The 14,668-nt window shown below is 51.5% G+C and overlaps 1 protein-coding gene across 15 annotated transcripts in view; it reads right to left on the bottom strand.

The window, feature by feature from the left end:
• Positions 1-14,668, bottom strand: part of EPB41L1 (erythrocyte membrane protein band 4.1 like 1) — a 158,346-nt gene that overhangs the window by 10,257 nt on the left and 133,421 nt on the right. For 5 of the 15 annotated variants that reach the window (XM_044986124.1, XM_044986123.1, XM_044986129.1 and 2 more), the window contains 7 exons: positions 7,661-10,870; positions 6,981-7,088; positions 5,273-5,671; positions 3,272-3,379; positions 2,139-2,219; positions 1,771-1,833; positions 133-228 (listed from right to left, as the gene is read on the bottom strand). In XM_044986124.1, coding sequence (XP_044842059.1) covers positions 133-228; positions 1,771-1,833; positions 2,139-2,219; positions 3,272-3,379; positions 5,273-5,671; positions 6,981-7,088; positions 7,661-10,870 — 4,065 coding nt within the window. The remainder of the gene's footprint in view (positions 1-132; positions 229-1,770; positions 1,834-2,138; positions 2,220-3,271; positions 3,380-5,272; positions 5,672-6,980; positions 7,089-7,660; positions 10,871-14,668) is intronic. The other 10 variants (XM_044986132.1, XM_044986133.1, XM_044986139.1 and 7 more) reach the window with 5 other exon arrangements.

The raw sequence follows: 14,668 nt of genomic DNA, 5'->3' as shown, positions 1-14,668 counted from the left end.
ACATTACAATCTGGTGTACAAGTCCTTCCTCTCCCAACATAAGCTGTTTTCTTTAGGAACCCACAGCCTGCCCACAAGGTATTATGTTTCGGCGATGTCCCACTCTTGACTTTGTGCCTTCGTCATTCTTACCTTGGTAACGTGGGTAGTCGTGGAGGTGGAGAGGGTTTCGGCAGTGGCACCAAATATGCTGGTGAGAACTTCCTTCCCAGCAGAGCTGCTGGTGATCTACAGAACATGCAAGGAACATCCGTCAACAAGACCAAGGGCAATGGAGCCCTTGTCAGTAATGCCACTTCCCCGATGCTATCAGTGTGGGGCCTGGTAGGATGCCAGAATGCTTACAACTTCACAGTCCTCAGGAGAGATCATTCAAACCTCCCTATTCTTTCTTCATTCCTTTTCTCTCTTGCACTGTCTTCTAGGCCTGCTCCTATGTTGGCTCTGTGCTGTGCTGTGGGGGTTGGGAGTTAGGGCTTGGATCACGCATCACCATGGCCTTTGTGCGTCTCATAGTCCTTCCACAAGGAGAGAGTGCAACCAGAGGGAAAGCTGTGCTAGCAAGGGCTGGCTGAGTCCAGCCCTGCCCTCCCTGTATGAGGCTGGGAGCCAGCCCATGATGGGAAAGGAAGATAAACAAAAAGGAGTGAAGAGAGAGAAGTGGAGCTCAGAGCACCAAGGCTATTACTCAGCCTGTCAGCCCATGAATTGCTGCTTGGCTGCCAGACTATCTGTCTGCCCTGCAGAGTGGTGAAGAGGTGGCAAGGCAAGAGAGGGGCTTACAACCGTTCTGAGTGTTTTTGTGGGGACAGGCTGTCATCTCTGGAGCAACCACAACAGCTGATGGAGCAGCAGAGGGCCCCTCCCAATGGGGAACACAATTCCATTCTATTGCATTTCTTTGGGGTCTTTGTTTTACATCCAACTCCAAACACAGAAGAGTTAAGGACAGATGCAATTTTCCTCTGAGTGTATGGGCTGGATGCGCGTACCCCCTTCTCTGCTACAGGCACCCCAAGTGTCTGTGCTTCTTTGGGACGTAGGCTCTGGTAAGTGACCGACCTAGAACGGGGCAGCATCGGGCCAGGCTTCACCCCACCTAGTAGTAATCAAAGGGGGAAAGCAGTAAAAAAGAATGTGCTGCTCTAAGGGCCTGATCCTGCAAGGAGCTGAGTGCGCCCCGCAAATTGCTGACCACAGACAGCGATGGAAGCCGAGCATCACCCCACAGGATTGAGCCCGAGAAGAGGGATCTGCAGCTGGTGCATGACATTGACCTCTTACGGCTCCAAATCCTTAGTGATATTGGACCAACCCTTGCATGCTACTGCTCAAGCAGAGCTCCCCTGGAGTCAATGAGACCTTTGCCTGAATGAGGAGTTAGCCTAGGGAGCTCTCTAGTCCCAATCGGTGTTCAGTGTTTGCTTGTTCTGGACAGTAGAGAGTCACCAGGCAGAAGATACCAGGCCCTGCCTTGCCCTGCGTTCCTTAGGCAAGTGGGATGGCCAGCCTGTCCTCCCCTCCTGCTCCATAGAAATCTCTCAGCCCAAGGAGCTGGTGCACTCCGTCCCCATGCTGGAGGAGGGTGTCTGCGGCCAGGAAAAGATAATGCAGCAGGTGCATGAGCTACCAACTGAAGACAGCCTAAACCCTGAACCAAGGGCCAGCTCCAAGGGGTGGCATTTCAGAGCCAGACAGCATTCCTGCAGCACCCCCAGGGCCTCTGTCCAGCACAGAAACCTGCGAAGTGGAAGCACCTTCTCAACTCACCGGAGACATGGAGCGAAGTTCGGTAGCGGGGCTCATTCCCTTCCCAGGCTTGGTACTGTGATCCTGGAGGAACAACATTACATTGGAGCATTGGCATGGACACAAGCAGGACGAACAGCTGGGAGGGGAGCATCAGAGACACGGCAGGTCTGTAGGCCTCTCCCTTCGTTTGCTGCCATCTTCAAATGGCCAGGAACAGAGCGCCCTTCCGTCCCTGTCCCCAATGGAACAGCACCCTCCACCCAGCTCAGGGCCACTCCCTCTCACCCAGCACCCAGGGATCAATCAACGAAGGAGGACACAATTAGACGCCGCCACCTGGGGACCTCAGGAGAAGATGGCCTGGCTCCACAGAGGCACATGCTTACTGAGGTCACTGATATGCTTTCTGTGGTGATGATGTGGGACATGGCTGTTGTCTCTTTTCCGCCCATGGTGCCTCTGTCGACCTGCCAAGGGAAGGGGAGACCTGGTGAGTCCGCGCGGATACAGCCGGGGAGTTAGCCAGCTGAAAAAGAGCGCTTGGTCTGCTTTGTCTCCACTTGCTGACAAAACATTAGTGCCCTGGAGCAGTGACACACTGGGGGTAGGGAAGCCGTAGACAGGTCTTGAAGCTGCAGATGGGCAGTAACTAGCCTGGTGCGATGTGTTTAATGAACAGGAATGCAAACCACAGGTCTCTGTTATATGCTCCCAACCAAGGCAGCCTCCTGTGGGAGGAGCACAGCAGCCAGAGAGCAATGCACAGCAATGCTGCACACCAATTTAAGAGAGGACATGAATCCCGTATTCAAGTGATGTGTGCGGAGCGGGGTGCGTGTGAGAGAGAAGTGCTGAGAGAAAAGTGTGAGAGAAAAGTTCTTTAAGAGCCAGGAGTGGGATGAGGCCTTGATTTTATGTCTCTAGATAAGAGGAGCTTTGTCAGAAGAAGAAGAGTCAGTCTTTGCTCCGTCTAGTCTGTGGTCTCTGCTGAGGAAGGCCTACCATTTTAAAGGATTAAAAAGAAACCCCACAAAACTGACCAGCACATTTTAAAAACCTCACCTGATCTAATCGTATGTCTACACTACCACAGCTAAACTATGGTGCTGTAGCTGAAGAGGTTTTTCCATTAATGTAGTGGATCCACCTCTCCGAAAGGTGGTAGCAAGGTCTAGCCATGTCTGTACCAGTGGTTAGGTTGACCTAACTACGTCCCACAGGGCATGACGTTTTTCACAGCTGTAGGCAATGCCGCTAGGGTTTTAGGTGTAGATCAGGCCCCAGAAATGAATCCTGTGTGTGTGGCCAGGGGTCTCCAACCCCCGATGGGTGAGAGGAAGAACCTGCTTGGTTTGCTTTTATTTCCCCTGCAGTTTGGGGATTTTGGAGGGGATTTTGTTAACTCCAGAATGAGGCTCCACAGAAAGCATGGTGGTGCAAAGCTGCTGGCTCTCGCACTTTTTGAATGGCAGTGCCGTGCTGCAGAGAAAAACTCAGCAAGTGCAAAGGAGCAAGTCACCTGTGTTTCCGCCGTGGTGACTCTGTGGTGCACGGAGACCTCTGGTTCTGCCTTCTTCGTGCCAGTCACCGAGCTGACAGTCACAGCCTCTGTTTTCAGAACGGATGACTGCAGGGGGAACACAGCAAGTCAGCAACAGACTGCGTGAAACTGCGTTGGTTCCTGGGGTTCAGTTAAAAATGCAACAGCATCTTAGTGTGTACTGAATTGCACCTCTTTCCCTAAGCTGCACGTTAGTACCCGCCTCCTGCAGTCCATGGACCAAGTAACACTTGCTGGGAAGAGCTGTGGGTGCTAGGAGGCCCAGGCTGCATTTGCAAGGTCACTGGCTTGGGTAACTGTAGGCCTCTTTACACTGAGAAAAAAAAACAGCACAGACCAGCGTCGCCCATAATGCACACAGGCACTGTGCAGGCTTCCCCATACAATTAGCCAGTGCACCCCAATCCCGAGCTGACGCTCCTTCAGCGGGCCTTCTCCTGAGCAGGCTGCAAAACGTCTCCTGGTTTGTGACAAACAGCCACTCGAGATTAGAATGAGACCCACCAGACTCATTGCACTGGTGGCCTAGGGAAGATTTGTAATGATGGATTAGGTTCACCCATGTGGGTGCGTGGAGCCAGCCTGACCCTCAGGGATGCAGGGCAGAGGAGGACTAACTCTGAGGGGCAGACACATGTGACCAGCACCTGCCTATCCAGCTGGAACCCTGCTGGTGAAGGTTGCTCAGGGGATGTGCTGATCCAGCACTCACCCAGTTGCCCTGGCCAGGCCCTTGCCTTTATTTTATGGGCTGTGCTGGTCTCTGCAGGCCATCCTGGCAGAGGGGAGGGTGCAGCCACTTCCCCACCTCTGCCAGGCTGTATCCCGGTGCAGTACTGGGGCGAATTCAAGCCCAGGTCTCCAGGATGTATTCGTCCCATGGCACCCGTGTTTAGAGGATACTCTCTGAGCACAGGCTTCAGCTCAAACATCCCGAGGATGCCTGTGGGGATGTTGGTTTAATTTCTTGGCCTTGACCCTGCTTGAATTTGGTCCTAACGTTTGGCTCTGCAGCGACCTGGGGTGAATTTCCTTGCGGGGAACGGCTTGTGGGGGGGCACCACATGTCAGTTACACACCAAATTGGAGCCTGGACCCAGGTGGTGAAAAACAGCGACTCTATCAGGGTGCTATTCTAGGGGGACAGGGGCACTGGCTGAGGGGGCAGACCTCCCCTGATTTGAAAGGCAGGGAGTTTGGTTCTCTGGATAGCAGTGCCAATCTGCACAGAGTAAAATGTCCAATCTGCAGAAGACAGGAGGGACTTGGGAACACTGAAGGCCGGAAGACACTGAGGGAAGGAACTGAGGACTTGGACCTAGTTTCAGAACTGCAGAGAGCACAGTGCTTCATTCACTGCGTTCCGGCTCTGCCCTGTTCTCTTTGGCATTTGGACACCTTTAGTTTCTGCAGCCACTCCATGTGCAGTTTGTTTAGCCTGATCATATTATAACTACTCCCCTCACAGGAATCATCACAGACCTTTTTGCCATGTCCCACCAGCCCTTATGTAAGGTGCTCATCTCCCTTTATGACCACAGTACACGTTACTTCAACACGCATGCTATTTGTTAAATTCATGCAACACACAGGAACAGAGATTTGGGTTAAGAGAAACACACCGCTCACCCATGCATGCTGCTACAGTACAGGCATGGGGTAGCCAGCCAAACACAGCGAGTTAAGGTGACGATGGCTTTTTCAGTTAGGAGATGCATGGACACACTTACACAATATAATCATGCACCTGGAGGAGTTGAAAACAGCCATGCAAAACAGAGACAACATTCATTTGGGGAAAACAAACTCTCCAGAGGATCTCTGGGTTGTCTGAAAGCTGGCATGCTCTTCCAAACAGATGCAAGGGGCATGCTGGTCAAGCAATGCCAGATGCCAAGACAGTATCTGTGAGATGACGACACTGAAACACAAGTCTTCCGGCATGGCTCCCCATAGTACCTCAAAGTGGGACACTTCTGGGATATGGTGGGAGCCCTGCTCCGCTTCCTTGGCATCTTCTTCTTGGCCAGGAGCTGCTTTGTCAGTATCCTGGGAGGAAATCGCACCTTCAGCTTCCCTCTCACTCATGTCTTTATCGAGCTCAGGCAGACTTCTGGAGAAGTCTTCAAAGGCTGTGCTGTGGAAGTCGCCGATCATAGTGAAGTCTACCTCGGCTTCCAGGCTGGAGGTTGAGCTGACCGTGATGCTCGAGCACTTTCGCTCGATGGCCAGATGGTTGTCCTTCAGAAAGACTGAATCCCTCTCCTGGTCTTGCTCCTCATCCCCAGTGTCGCTCTCAGGAGCCCTGTGCCGAGGTGGCTTCGCTTTCTCCTCTGCGCCCTCCCTCGCTCCCGCTCTCTGAATGAGACACAATGGCGAAGAGAGGCTAAGACTGTAAATACCAAAGGGCAGGCTAGGGCCAGCTAAGCCAACAGGAGAGAGGGAGGAAAATGTCACAGAGGGGGATTCAAACACAACTCAAGCATGAAAACTGAAACTTTTGAAGCAGCAACTTTGCAGGGGAAATTTATTTGGTCTGATTTGCAGAGAGGAGAATAATTAGAAAAGAAATAATAATAATAAACAAGAAAAACAGTCCCAAAGAAATTCTCAGGCATGTCGTTGAGCCTGATGGAAGCAAACGTGTGCAAAACAACAGGTATGTTAAGAGACATTTATAAACAGCTCAGACTGCAGTCGCATGTCAGTAAGTTTGGCACCAAAACAAACAAGGAAGGGAAAGGGGGAGAGGATAGGAGTTTGAATGAAAGAAAAGAAAAAAGCTCCATCAGCTGCATGTATTCAAGGAGAAGTGAAGGTGCTTGTCAATTTCACTGAGATCACCCCATAAGAGTTTTACACTCACTGTGTTGGGGCATCACTCTAGGTTTCTGTGTGCTCATTTTAAATCAGATGTATGGGAGGAAAGGTCAATGTTCATCCATGGAGGCCCTGTGAATGGGACAGGGCAGAGCATCACCCTGCAGGGGATCCTGCTGGAAGCTGAACAGAGCGCTTGTGTGAGAACGAGCCCGGACTCTGTAATGCTTCCCAAAAGCTTGCTGCACAACCGGAGCGGACCCATTCAAGTTTAATCAGCTGTGTTCTTAATCAGTGTAATTGACAACGGGATCAGAGCAAAGAGATAGCCTTCCTCTGCTGGCTCCTCTCGAACGACGTACATACCTCTCAACTATCCCAGCACAGGGTAAATTTCACCCCACCTTGCTTGCCACCTGGTTACTGTCAGAAATCGGGAATTATTCATTATTTTTGTTTTAAGATTTGCTTTTTGCTCAAGAAACGGTTTCACTCCTCTATAAAGGCTGAACCAAAGCCCACTGACAGCAATGGAAAGCCTTCCAGTGACCTCGACGCGCTCAGGATCAGGCCCTCACAAAGTCAGAGATATCCCCCGCTTTGGTCGGACCGTTCCAACTCAGCTGCCTTTCGTCCAGATGACTGGTGGGTTGAGAGGTATGAGACATGGGGATCTCCAACAAACTCGAGAGGAGCATATACATATACACACACACACATATATATATATATATATATATATAGCAGCTCTGCAATAGGGGAAGGAGTCAAAAGCATAAAGTCCTCAGCTGGTTAAGGTGAGCTTTCATACTACAGTAAAAAGCAGTTAGTAAAACAGCACTGAGACCTGGGAGACCACTGGAATAGCAGTCCTTAAACCCTCTTCTTTCAGGGCGGCATTTACTGATGGGTCAAATAAATCCTTTTCTTCCCAAATTGGTTCCTGAGATTTGCTCTGGATTAGAGAAACGGGTTAGTCTTTAGCAATGAACTCCAAAAGGAACTGAGCCAGTGCCTTACAAGAGCAGCAGAAAGCTATTTCACCCTCCAGGCACCAGCTTGCCAAAGGGGGACAGGGTGGGGGGAGGAGGTGAGAGGGACTCACAAGCCAAGCAAGAGGGGACAACAAATTAAGAAGTGCAAGGAACAAGCTGGAAGCGTGGAAATTTTGCTGCTAGGTGTGCATGTGTGTGGGAGGGTATAAAAGCTCTCTGATCCGCACCCCCACCCCCCCTTCTTGCTCCTGGGCATGAAGCTTGTGTGCCCAGTTTCACATTAGCAGTTGGCATTCTCCAGGTGGCCAAACCGTCAGGAGTTCACAAAACAAAAGCTGATGGACCGACTGGCCAGCGGGTCTGCATTCAGCTTAGGAGCCAGGCCACATACACATACATAAAGGACAGGGAATGCAAAGCAGCTGTTCTCAGTCAATGGATGTGTGAGGTGCCATTGAACATGATCATAAATAAAAGAGCCACGCAACATGCTTATGAACTTTCCATTGGGACAGTTCATGGGAGGAGTTACCACAGCTTCTGTCAGGGTGATTTCACAGCCGGAATCAGGGGAAGCAAGCCCGGTGCCTTCTCCTCTGTGCTCTGAATCGGTGGAAACACCTTCCTTCAAAGACGGAGGCTGGGAAGACTCTCTTGTGGCTGCCCGTTGCGCAGAGATTAGGCATCCCACACCAGACACTTCCCCAGCATGCCTGGCTCTGTCATCTGAAGCAACCGAGGGTGTGGGAGACGTGGCTAGGCCCATGGCCCGTGGTGGCTCTATCTGCACCTCTGTTGGTTTAGATGGTCTCTTGGTTTCACTCTCTCGGGGCTGCTCTTGGGCTGCTCTTTTTCGCTCATCAGAGACTGGGCCGCAAGTGCCACCTTGTTCAAACAGCTTGATTTTAGAAGCCACAGAGGTTTTTTCATACATCTCGCTGTCATGCCCCAGTGAGCCCTGCCAGCCAGTGGTGAGGGAGGGTGAAGCCAGCTCCACAGGTGCCTCCTCAGGCTCCTGAGATGTGACTTTCACCCCACCTGCAATTGACTTCAAAGGCCCAGACTCTGGCTTTTGTTTCCAGTTGGTAGGTTTCCCGCCTTCAGCTGTGGCAACAACAGGCCGTGACAACTCCTTGTCCCCATGAGGTGATCCTCTTACAGGAGAGCCTGTAGGGAAGGCTTCAGTTTCTTCTCCTGAAGGAGGTTTATCCTGCGGTTGCTTGCCCGTGGCAGGGCCTTTGTCCTGGGGTAGCTCATCTGCCTTGAAGCTTATGTCCTGGGGAGGCTCACCGACCTTGGAGCCTGTGTCCCTGAGTGGCTCTCCCACACTGGGGCTAGTGTCCTGGGGCAGCTCACTCATGGTGGGGCCTGTATCCTGGGGCTGCTCACCCACGGCGGGGCCGGTGTCCTGGGGCGGCTCGCCGGCCTTGGGGCCTGCGTCCCGGGGTGGTTCGCCCGCTTTGGGGCCGGTGTCCTGGGGCGGCTCGCCGGCCTTGGGGCCTGTGTCCTGGGGCGGCTCACCCTCAGCAGGGCCTGTGTCCAGGAGCGGCTTGCCTGCCTTGAGGCCTGTGTCCTGGGGTGGCTCGCCGGCCTTGGGGCCTGTGTCCTGGGGCGGCTCGCTGGCCTTGGGGCCCGTGCTCTGGGGCAGCTCACCCTCGGCAGGGCCTGTGTCCTGGGGTGGCTCGCCTGCCTTGAGGCCTGTGTCCCGGGGTGGCTCACCAGCCTTGGGGCCTGTGTCCTGGGGTGGCTCACCCTTGGCAGGGCCTATGTCCTGTGGCAGCTCACCAGCCTTGGGGCCTGTGTCCCGGGGCGGCTCGCTTGCCTTGGGGCCTGCGTCCCGGGGTGGTTCGCCCGCTTTGGGGCCTGTGTCCTGGGGCGGCTCACCAGCCTTGGGGCCTGTGTCCCGGGGCGGCTCACCCTTGGCAGGGCCTGTGTCCCGGGGCGGCTCACCCTTGGCAGGGCCTATGTCCTGTGGCAGCTCACCAGCCTTGGGGCCTGTGTCCCGGGGCGGCTCACCCTCAGCAGGGCCTGTGTCCCGGGGCGGCTCGCTTGCCTTGGGGCCTGCGTCCCGGGGTGGTTCGCCCGCTTTGGGGCCTGTGTCCTGGGGCGGCTCACCAGCCTTGGGGCCTGTGTCCCGGGGCGGCTCACCCTCAGCAGGGCCTGTGTCCCGGGGCGGCTCGCTCGCCTTGGGGCCTGCGTCCCGGGGTGGTTTGCCCGCTTTGGGGCCTGCGTCCCGGGGCAGCTTGATCTCAGCAGGGCCTGTGTCCTGGGGTGGCTCGCCCGCCTCGGGGCCTGTGTCCTGGGGCAGCTCGCCCACAGTGGGCTGGCTTAGTTTCTCTTCCTCTGGACTTTCTGTCGTGCTGGGAGGATGCTGCCATGGGGGGCTAATGGGGGTTGGTCTAATCTCTATGGCTTCCATCTGAAGAATCATTTTTGAGATTTCTCTTTCTCCCAGCTCAGTTGTTTCTCTTCCAGTTCCTGACACATTGGAAGTTGCTTCCCCTTTCCACATGTCCTGTTTTTCTGACCCTTTCAGGCCTTCTGCCAGGATGGAGCTTTGTGCTGCACTGTACCTCTTGCCCTGCTCTTGAGAGAGGTCAGTCTCTCCACCCTCCCTGGGGAGGGAACCAAGCTTTAATTCTGCCATCGGTTCTTGTGGGTCCTTGTCCCTCGATTCCTTTGCTGCAGAGCATGACTCAGATTCAGTTCCACCTTTCGATTCACTGCCTATTGACCCAGCAGACTCCTCTTCCTCTGGTGCATATGCCCCCTTCTCTGCAGTACAATGTCCTAGGGGGTGTGTCTTTTTGCTAAGCTCTAGAACCTTCTCAGCTTGGTCTGATTCTATAACTGATTCATCCAGCTCTGATTTTCCTTGACTACCTACTGAGGAAGTGGGTTGGAACTTGTCCTTTCCCCTTATAGCTGTTGGGTCAGATGCTGGTTCAAGCTCAGGGCTCTTCCCTTTTTCATCGGAAAGGTCTGTTTTGGGCTCCAGGCCCTCTTTTTCAGCAGAACAAGGCTTTTCTTCCTCTTCCAGTCTGAGATGGATTTTACTCTCCTTTTTCTCTCCTGTAGCTCCTAAGTAAAAGATGCTCTCTGCAGCAGAAGACATTGTCTCGTCATCACTAGACTCCACATTAGCTTTAACACCCTCAGAGGCTGGGCTAGGTATTATGGACTCTTCCTTATCTGAAGCTGGTGAGACAGACCCAGGCTCTTGCACAATAGCCTTCCTTTCTTTCTTTGGAGGTTCTGGCCCAGAAGGCTCAGACCTTGGTCTTTCATCTGCATGGGAATCTTCAGGTTGTTGATTTTGCTCAGCTTGGCCTTCCAAAGAGCCAGCTGGTTGCTCAAGTTCATTAGTTATCACCTCTTCTTTTCCCTCCTTGGGCTTCTGCTCTTTGCCATTCTCAGATGGCTGGCTTTCTGCCTCCAAAAGGGGGTCTTCTCTGATTTCGCTCTCAGACACTTCATCCTCCCACACAGACTCAAAATCCTCTGGACTAGCAATCATTTTGTCTCTTGCATGGGTATCCAGTGTCACACTTGCTGGTTCCTCTTGTGCTACTGCTTTTTTGGCTTTCCCTACTGCAATGTCCACTTTTGATAAGCTCACACTTATTTGCTCCTCTGAAGTACCTGTACGTACGTCTTCTTTCTTGGTTCCAATAGCTTTCTCTAGAGCAAGCTCTTCCAGCCTAGAAGTTTCTCTCTCTACAAATACCCAATGCTCTGAACCCTGTATTGCAATTTGAGCAAGAAGAGTTAGCATCAAACACACTTTACCTAAATAGCTGATCACTGTTTAGTTAAGTAACAGAAGGCTGTATTGACTAAACCATTATTACTCATGCAACAACTGATTCAGATGTGTGTATAAAGGAGCTGGCAAGTAACCAACTGATAGCAAGTATTGAAATCTAGGGGCCTGATCGTGTGTAATTGGTGATGAAGTCAATGGAAGAGAGGGTGCTTAGCTTTTCGAATGCTTGGGACCAAATTCTACTCTCAGCTACAGCTGATCAATTTTTTCCCCACAAAATTTGCAATTTCACTGGGGGGGCGGGGAAATGGGTCTAACTTATCCACTAATATATTAGTGAAACTATCACCATGTTTTTCGAACAGTTGTAGAACAGAACTGGTTGAAAGATGCTGAAATTCTAAATTTCAGCATTTTTTACTGATATTTTGAATGAAAAACAGGATGAAATTTTCTAGAAAATGTTCATGAAAATTTGGCCCCATTTTTCAAGCAGCTGACCTACACCCACACACTCTGACTGCAACGAAGCCATGTCATATTGACACGGGGGGTAAGCAAGGAGAGACTCTGACCTATACTCTATCAGCATTCTACAGCTCAGACTGGTTCCAAAGCCTATCAAAGCTTCGTAGAATCTCACAGGAGATTTTCAAAGAATTAGGTACAGTTCTTTATGTATAGAGAGAATGCTTTTAACAATCCTAGAAATCTCTGATTTTCCTCTCAACCCCTGACTTTTGCCACAGCTGTTTGCTAGAAAGCATCACATCTGTTCAAGAGTGTTTGTGTCTCTGCTAATTCATCTGTCTATAGGGCCCCTTCTCCTTTGAGATAGAGCCAACCACCCAGTTAGCACAGGTCTGCGACCCCGAGTCAGTTCCTAAATTGGTGGTCCCGTGATATCACTACTTCCTAGACATCCTTGACACCTGTGGAGAGTTTGGCATTGGCACACCAAGTCACATGGGCATGGACTGCAGTTAGATCTTCCCCCTAATTTCCCAGATCTCCAGACAAACCTGATCAGAGGCAACAATTTATCTGAGTTTCCAGCAATTCAGAATGGGGCCCAACACAAAATACAATCTAGAAAAACAAGGATTCAGGTCACAACAGCTGTTATAGCCACAAACACTGCAGTAAGGACTGAGAAAAGCAGTACAACAAGCTACAGTATACTGCAAAAAGGCAGCACCCTGCAGCAGGAACGTGGAAAGATATTTGCTATTCAACACCGTGCATCTAGGCTGCAGAGATCTGTTGCTACACAGTGGAGTGGGCTGCCAGATCATGATTCATTATTAATATCATTAGTATACAGGCACCACGTTTGACACTTTTCATGTCACAGGACAGCTAAAAACTTTACAAGCTGTATCGACACAGCATTGCTGGAGTTCAGCCATTGCTGGGGTGAAAGGTGGGAAATCATAGGATCATAGAATTATAGGACGGGAAGTAGGGTGACCAGATGTCCCAATTTTATAGGGACAGTCCTGATTTTTGGAGTGTTTCCTTACATAGGCACCTATTACCCCCTCACCCCCCGTCCCGATTTTTCACACTTGCTGTCTGGTCACCCTAACTGGAAGGGACCTTGAAAGGTCATCTAGTCCAGTGCCCTGCACTCATGGCAGGACTAAGTATTATCTAGACCATCCCTGACAGGTGTTTGTCTAACCTGCTCTTAAAAATAACCCACTGGAATGCAACAGCAAGAGGATGGGAATTTTCTTCAACAGGAAAGTCAAGCTAATTGTCTGCTCCAACGTCACAGGATTTGTACCATTCACACAGAGCAGCCAGGACTTCAGAGTGTGTTTATTTAAAGCTCTCACTTGGTATGTAGTCTCTAATGACACTAGAATGCTGCTTTGCTGGAGCACATCAGAACAGAGATTGGATTGAGTTGCAACTGAATCAAACTGCAGCATCTTCATGTAGCAACTGGTTTGCTATGGCTCAGTGTAGTATGCCGCAGGGAGCCCGTGCTGGGATATGGATAGCACTGCAGTATATTCCCAGCACAGTGTAGTTTGGGGCCAGGACGGCATACCCTAGTGTGGCCTGCTGTAGAAGATAGTGTCTCCTGAAGCTGACCATGCTGATTTTCTGCAGCGCAAAACAGGAAATTTCAGCATCAAAGGATTTGCAGTTGGCTGCACTGCTCCTCTTCCAATAGAGAAAAGAGTGAGTTGGAAAGAGACCTGAACTAAAATGAGCAGAAACTACTGTATCCACCAAGGGCTTGGGTACTGGTGGGCACTGATGGGGGTGGGGGAGTTAGCACTGTGTGTTCGTGTTGAACTGTGTACAACTTAGTCACGTTGTGTCATTCAGAGCAGAAGGTGGAAACTTAAGTCCCAAATACTAACTGCAGAGAGAGTGAAAGAGATAGAGTGGAAGAAAGAGAGAAGAAAACTGGCAAAGGGAAGAGAAAACAAAAAAGGGGAGAGAAAAAAAAAGGCAGGAGAAAGGAAGAAAATGCTATAGAATGAAAGCGCTGCCGGGGGAGCGGGGGAGAGAGGACTATTAAAATCAGGGATAATTGAAATGACCAGTGAAAACCCTCATCCAATGTCCCAACTCTCTCCCCGAACCTATAAATATAAATGGCAGGACCCCCCTCCCCCCAAAAAAGGCCATGGCGATTTGGGCATTACTCCCCCTTTATTTGCAACAATTGGGGCAGTTACACCCCTAGTGAGTTGCCCCCAGAAGTGGGGAATGGTTTGTGCACTAGCACTCTCCCTCGGGTGTTCTGTCAGAGGAGGCCAGCTTTAAACAGTGGCCGGCCCTCGCTGGGAGAACTGCCTACCTGGAGGATGCCCTGACTCAGCGAGTCTCCTGGGCACACCCTCCTCTGCCCTGGCTGGTGTTGGGACTTTCAGGAAGCAACTCCTGCAGGCAGTCCAAGGCAGAGAAGTCAGGCTCCATTGGACCACGTAGCAGGAGGCAGCTGGGGCCAGACATGGACTGGTCACTCAACTGGCTCATTATGAGAGAAGCGCATGATGTTAGAGGAGACACCAGCAGCCAGAGGAGAGAGAACTAGAGCTGGCAAGTACAAAGTGGCTTTAACAAGGGATCTTCTTTCACTGGCAGGTTCTGCCACTCTTGGCATGAGTGGCAGAAGGATTTTGAAGCTGTGCTTTGATCACCATGAATTCCTCAATGAAGACAGATCTGGCCAGAAAGGAGGTAAAACAACCACCCCAGGGGAGAGCCATGGGTCCCATGAGCCAACCTGTGTGAAGACAATCAATGTCTCCTCTCTGGCTACAGATAAGGTTGTCAGATACCTCTGTGGCCCCCTTGTGTGGTGACTGGGAGGGTGGCATGAGAAGTGGAGGGATCTGGTCAGACTAGGTTGCACGACCTCACCAACTCAGTGCACAAAAGTACCCGCTTGTTCTTTTCCCCTCAGTCCTCTCAAGCGGTCTGCCATCTGCCTAGGCCCAACTGGACTGAGAGGAAAAAAACTAGGTCGACGGAATCTCTAGAAAAGTGAGGGCAGAACAAGTGGCTCATTCTCATTCCTGAAACAACCTGCGGTGTTGCTCTTCTGACCCACTGGCATCCCCATTTAGCTGGAGATGGAGCCTTGCCAGTCAGACCATGTTTAGTTGCCTGGCTGTTGCCTCAGACCCCAGCACCACAGAGGAAGTGGCATCTGGGCCCTGAAGTGTTCCTTACAAACAGCATGAACCCCAAGAATCACATCCTGTAAAAGGGGACTGGGGGGGGGAATTGTGGGAGGAAGAGAATCTA

The sequence above is a fragment of the Mauremys mutica genome, chromosome 13 (assembly GCF_020497125.1).
Source record: "Mauremys mutica isolate MM-2020 ecotype Southern chromosome 13, ASM2049712v1, whole genome shotgun sequence".
NCBI classification, from domain to species: Eukaryota; Metazoa; Chordata; order Testudines; family Geoemydidae; genus Mauremys; species Mauremys mutica.
Note: the sequence above shows the minus strand (reverse complement) of the source record. Positions and strands in the feature narration are given on the sequence as shown.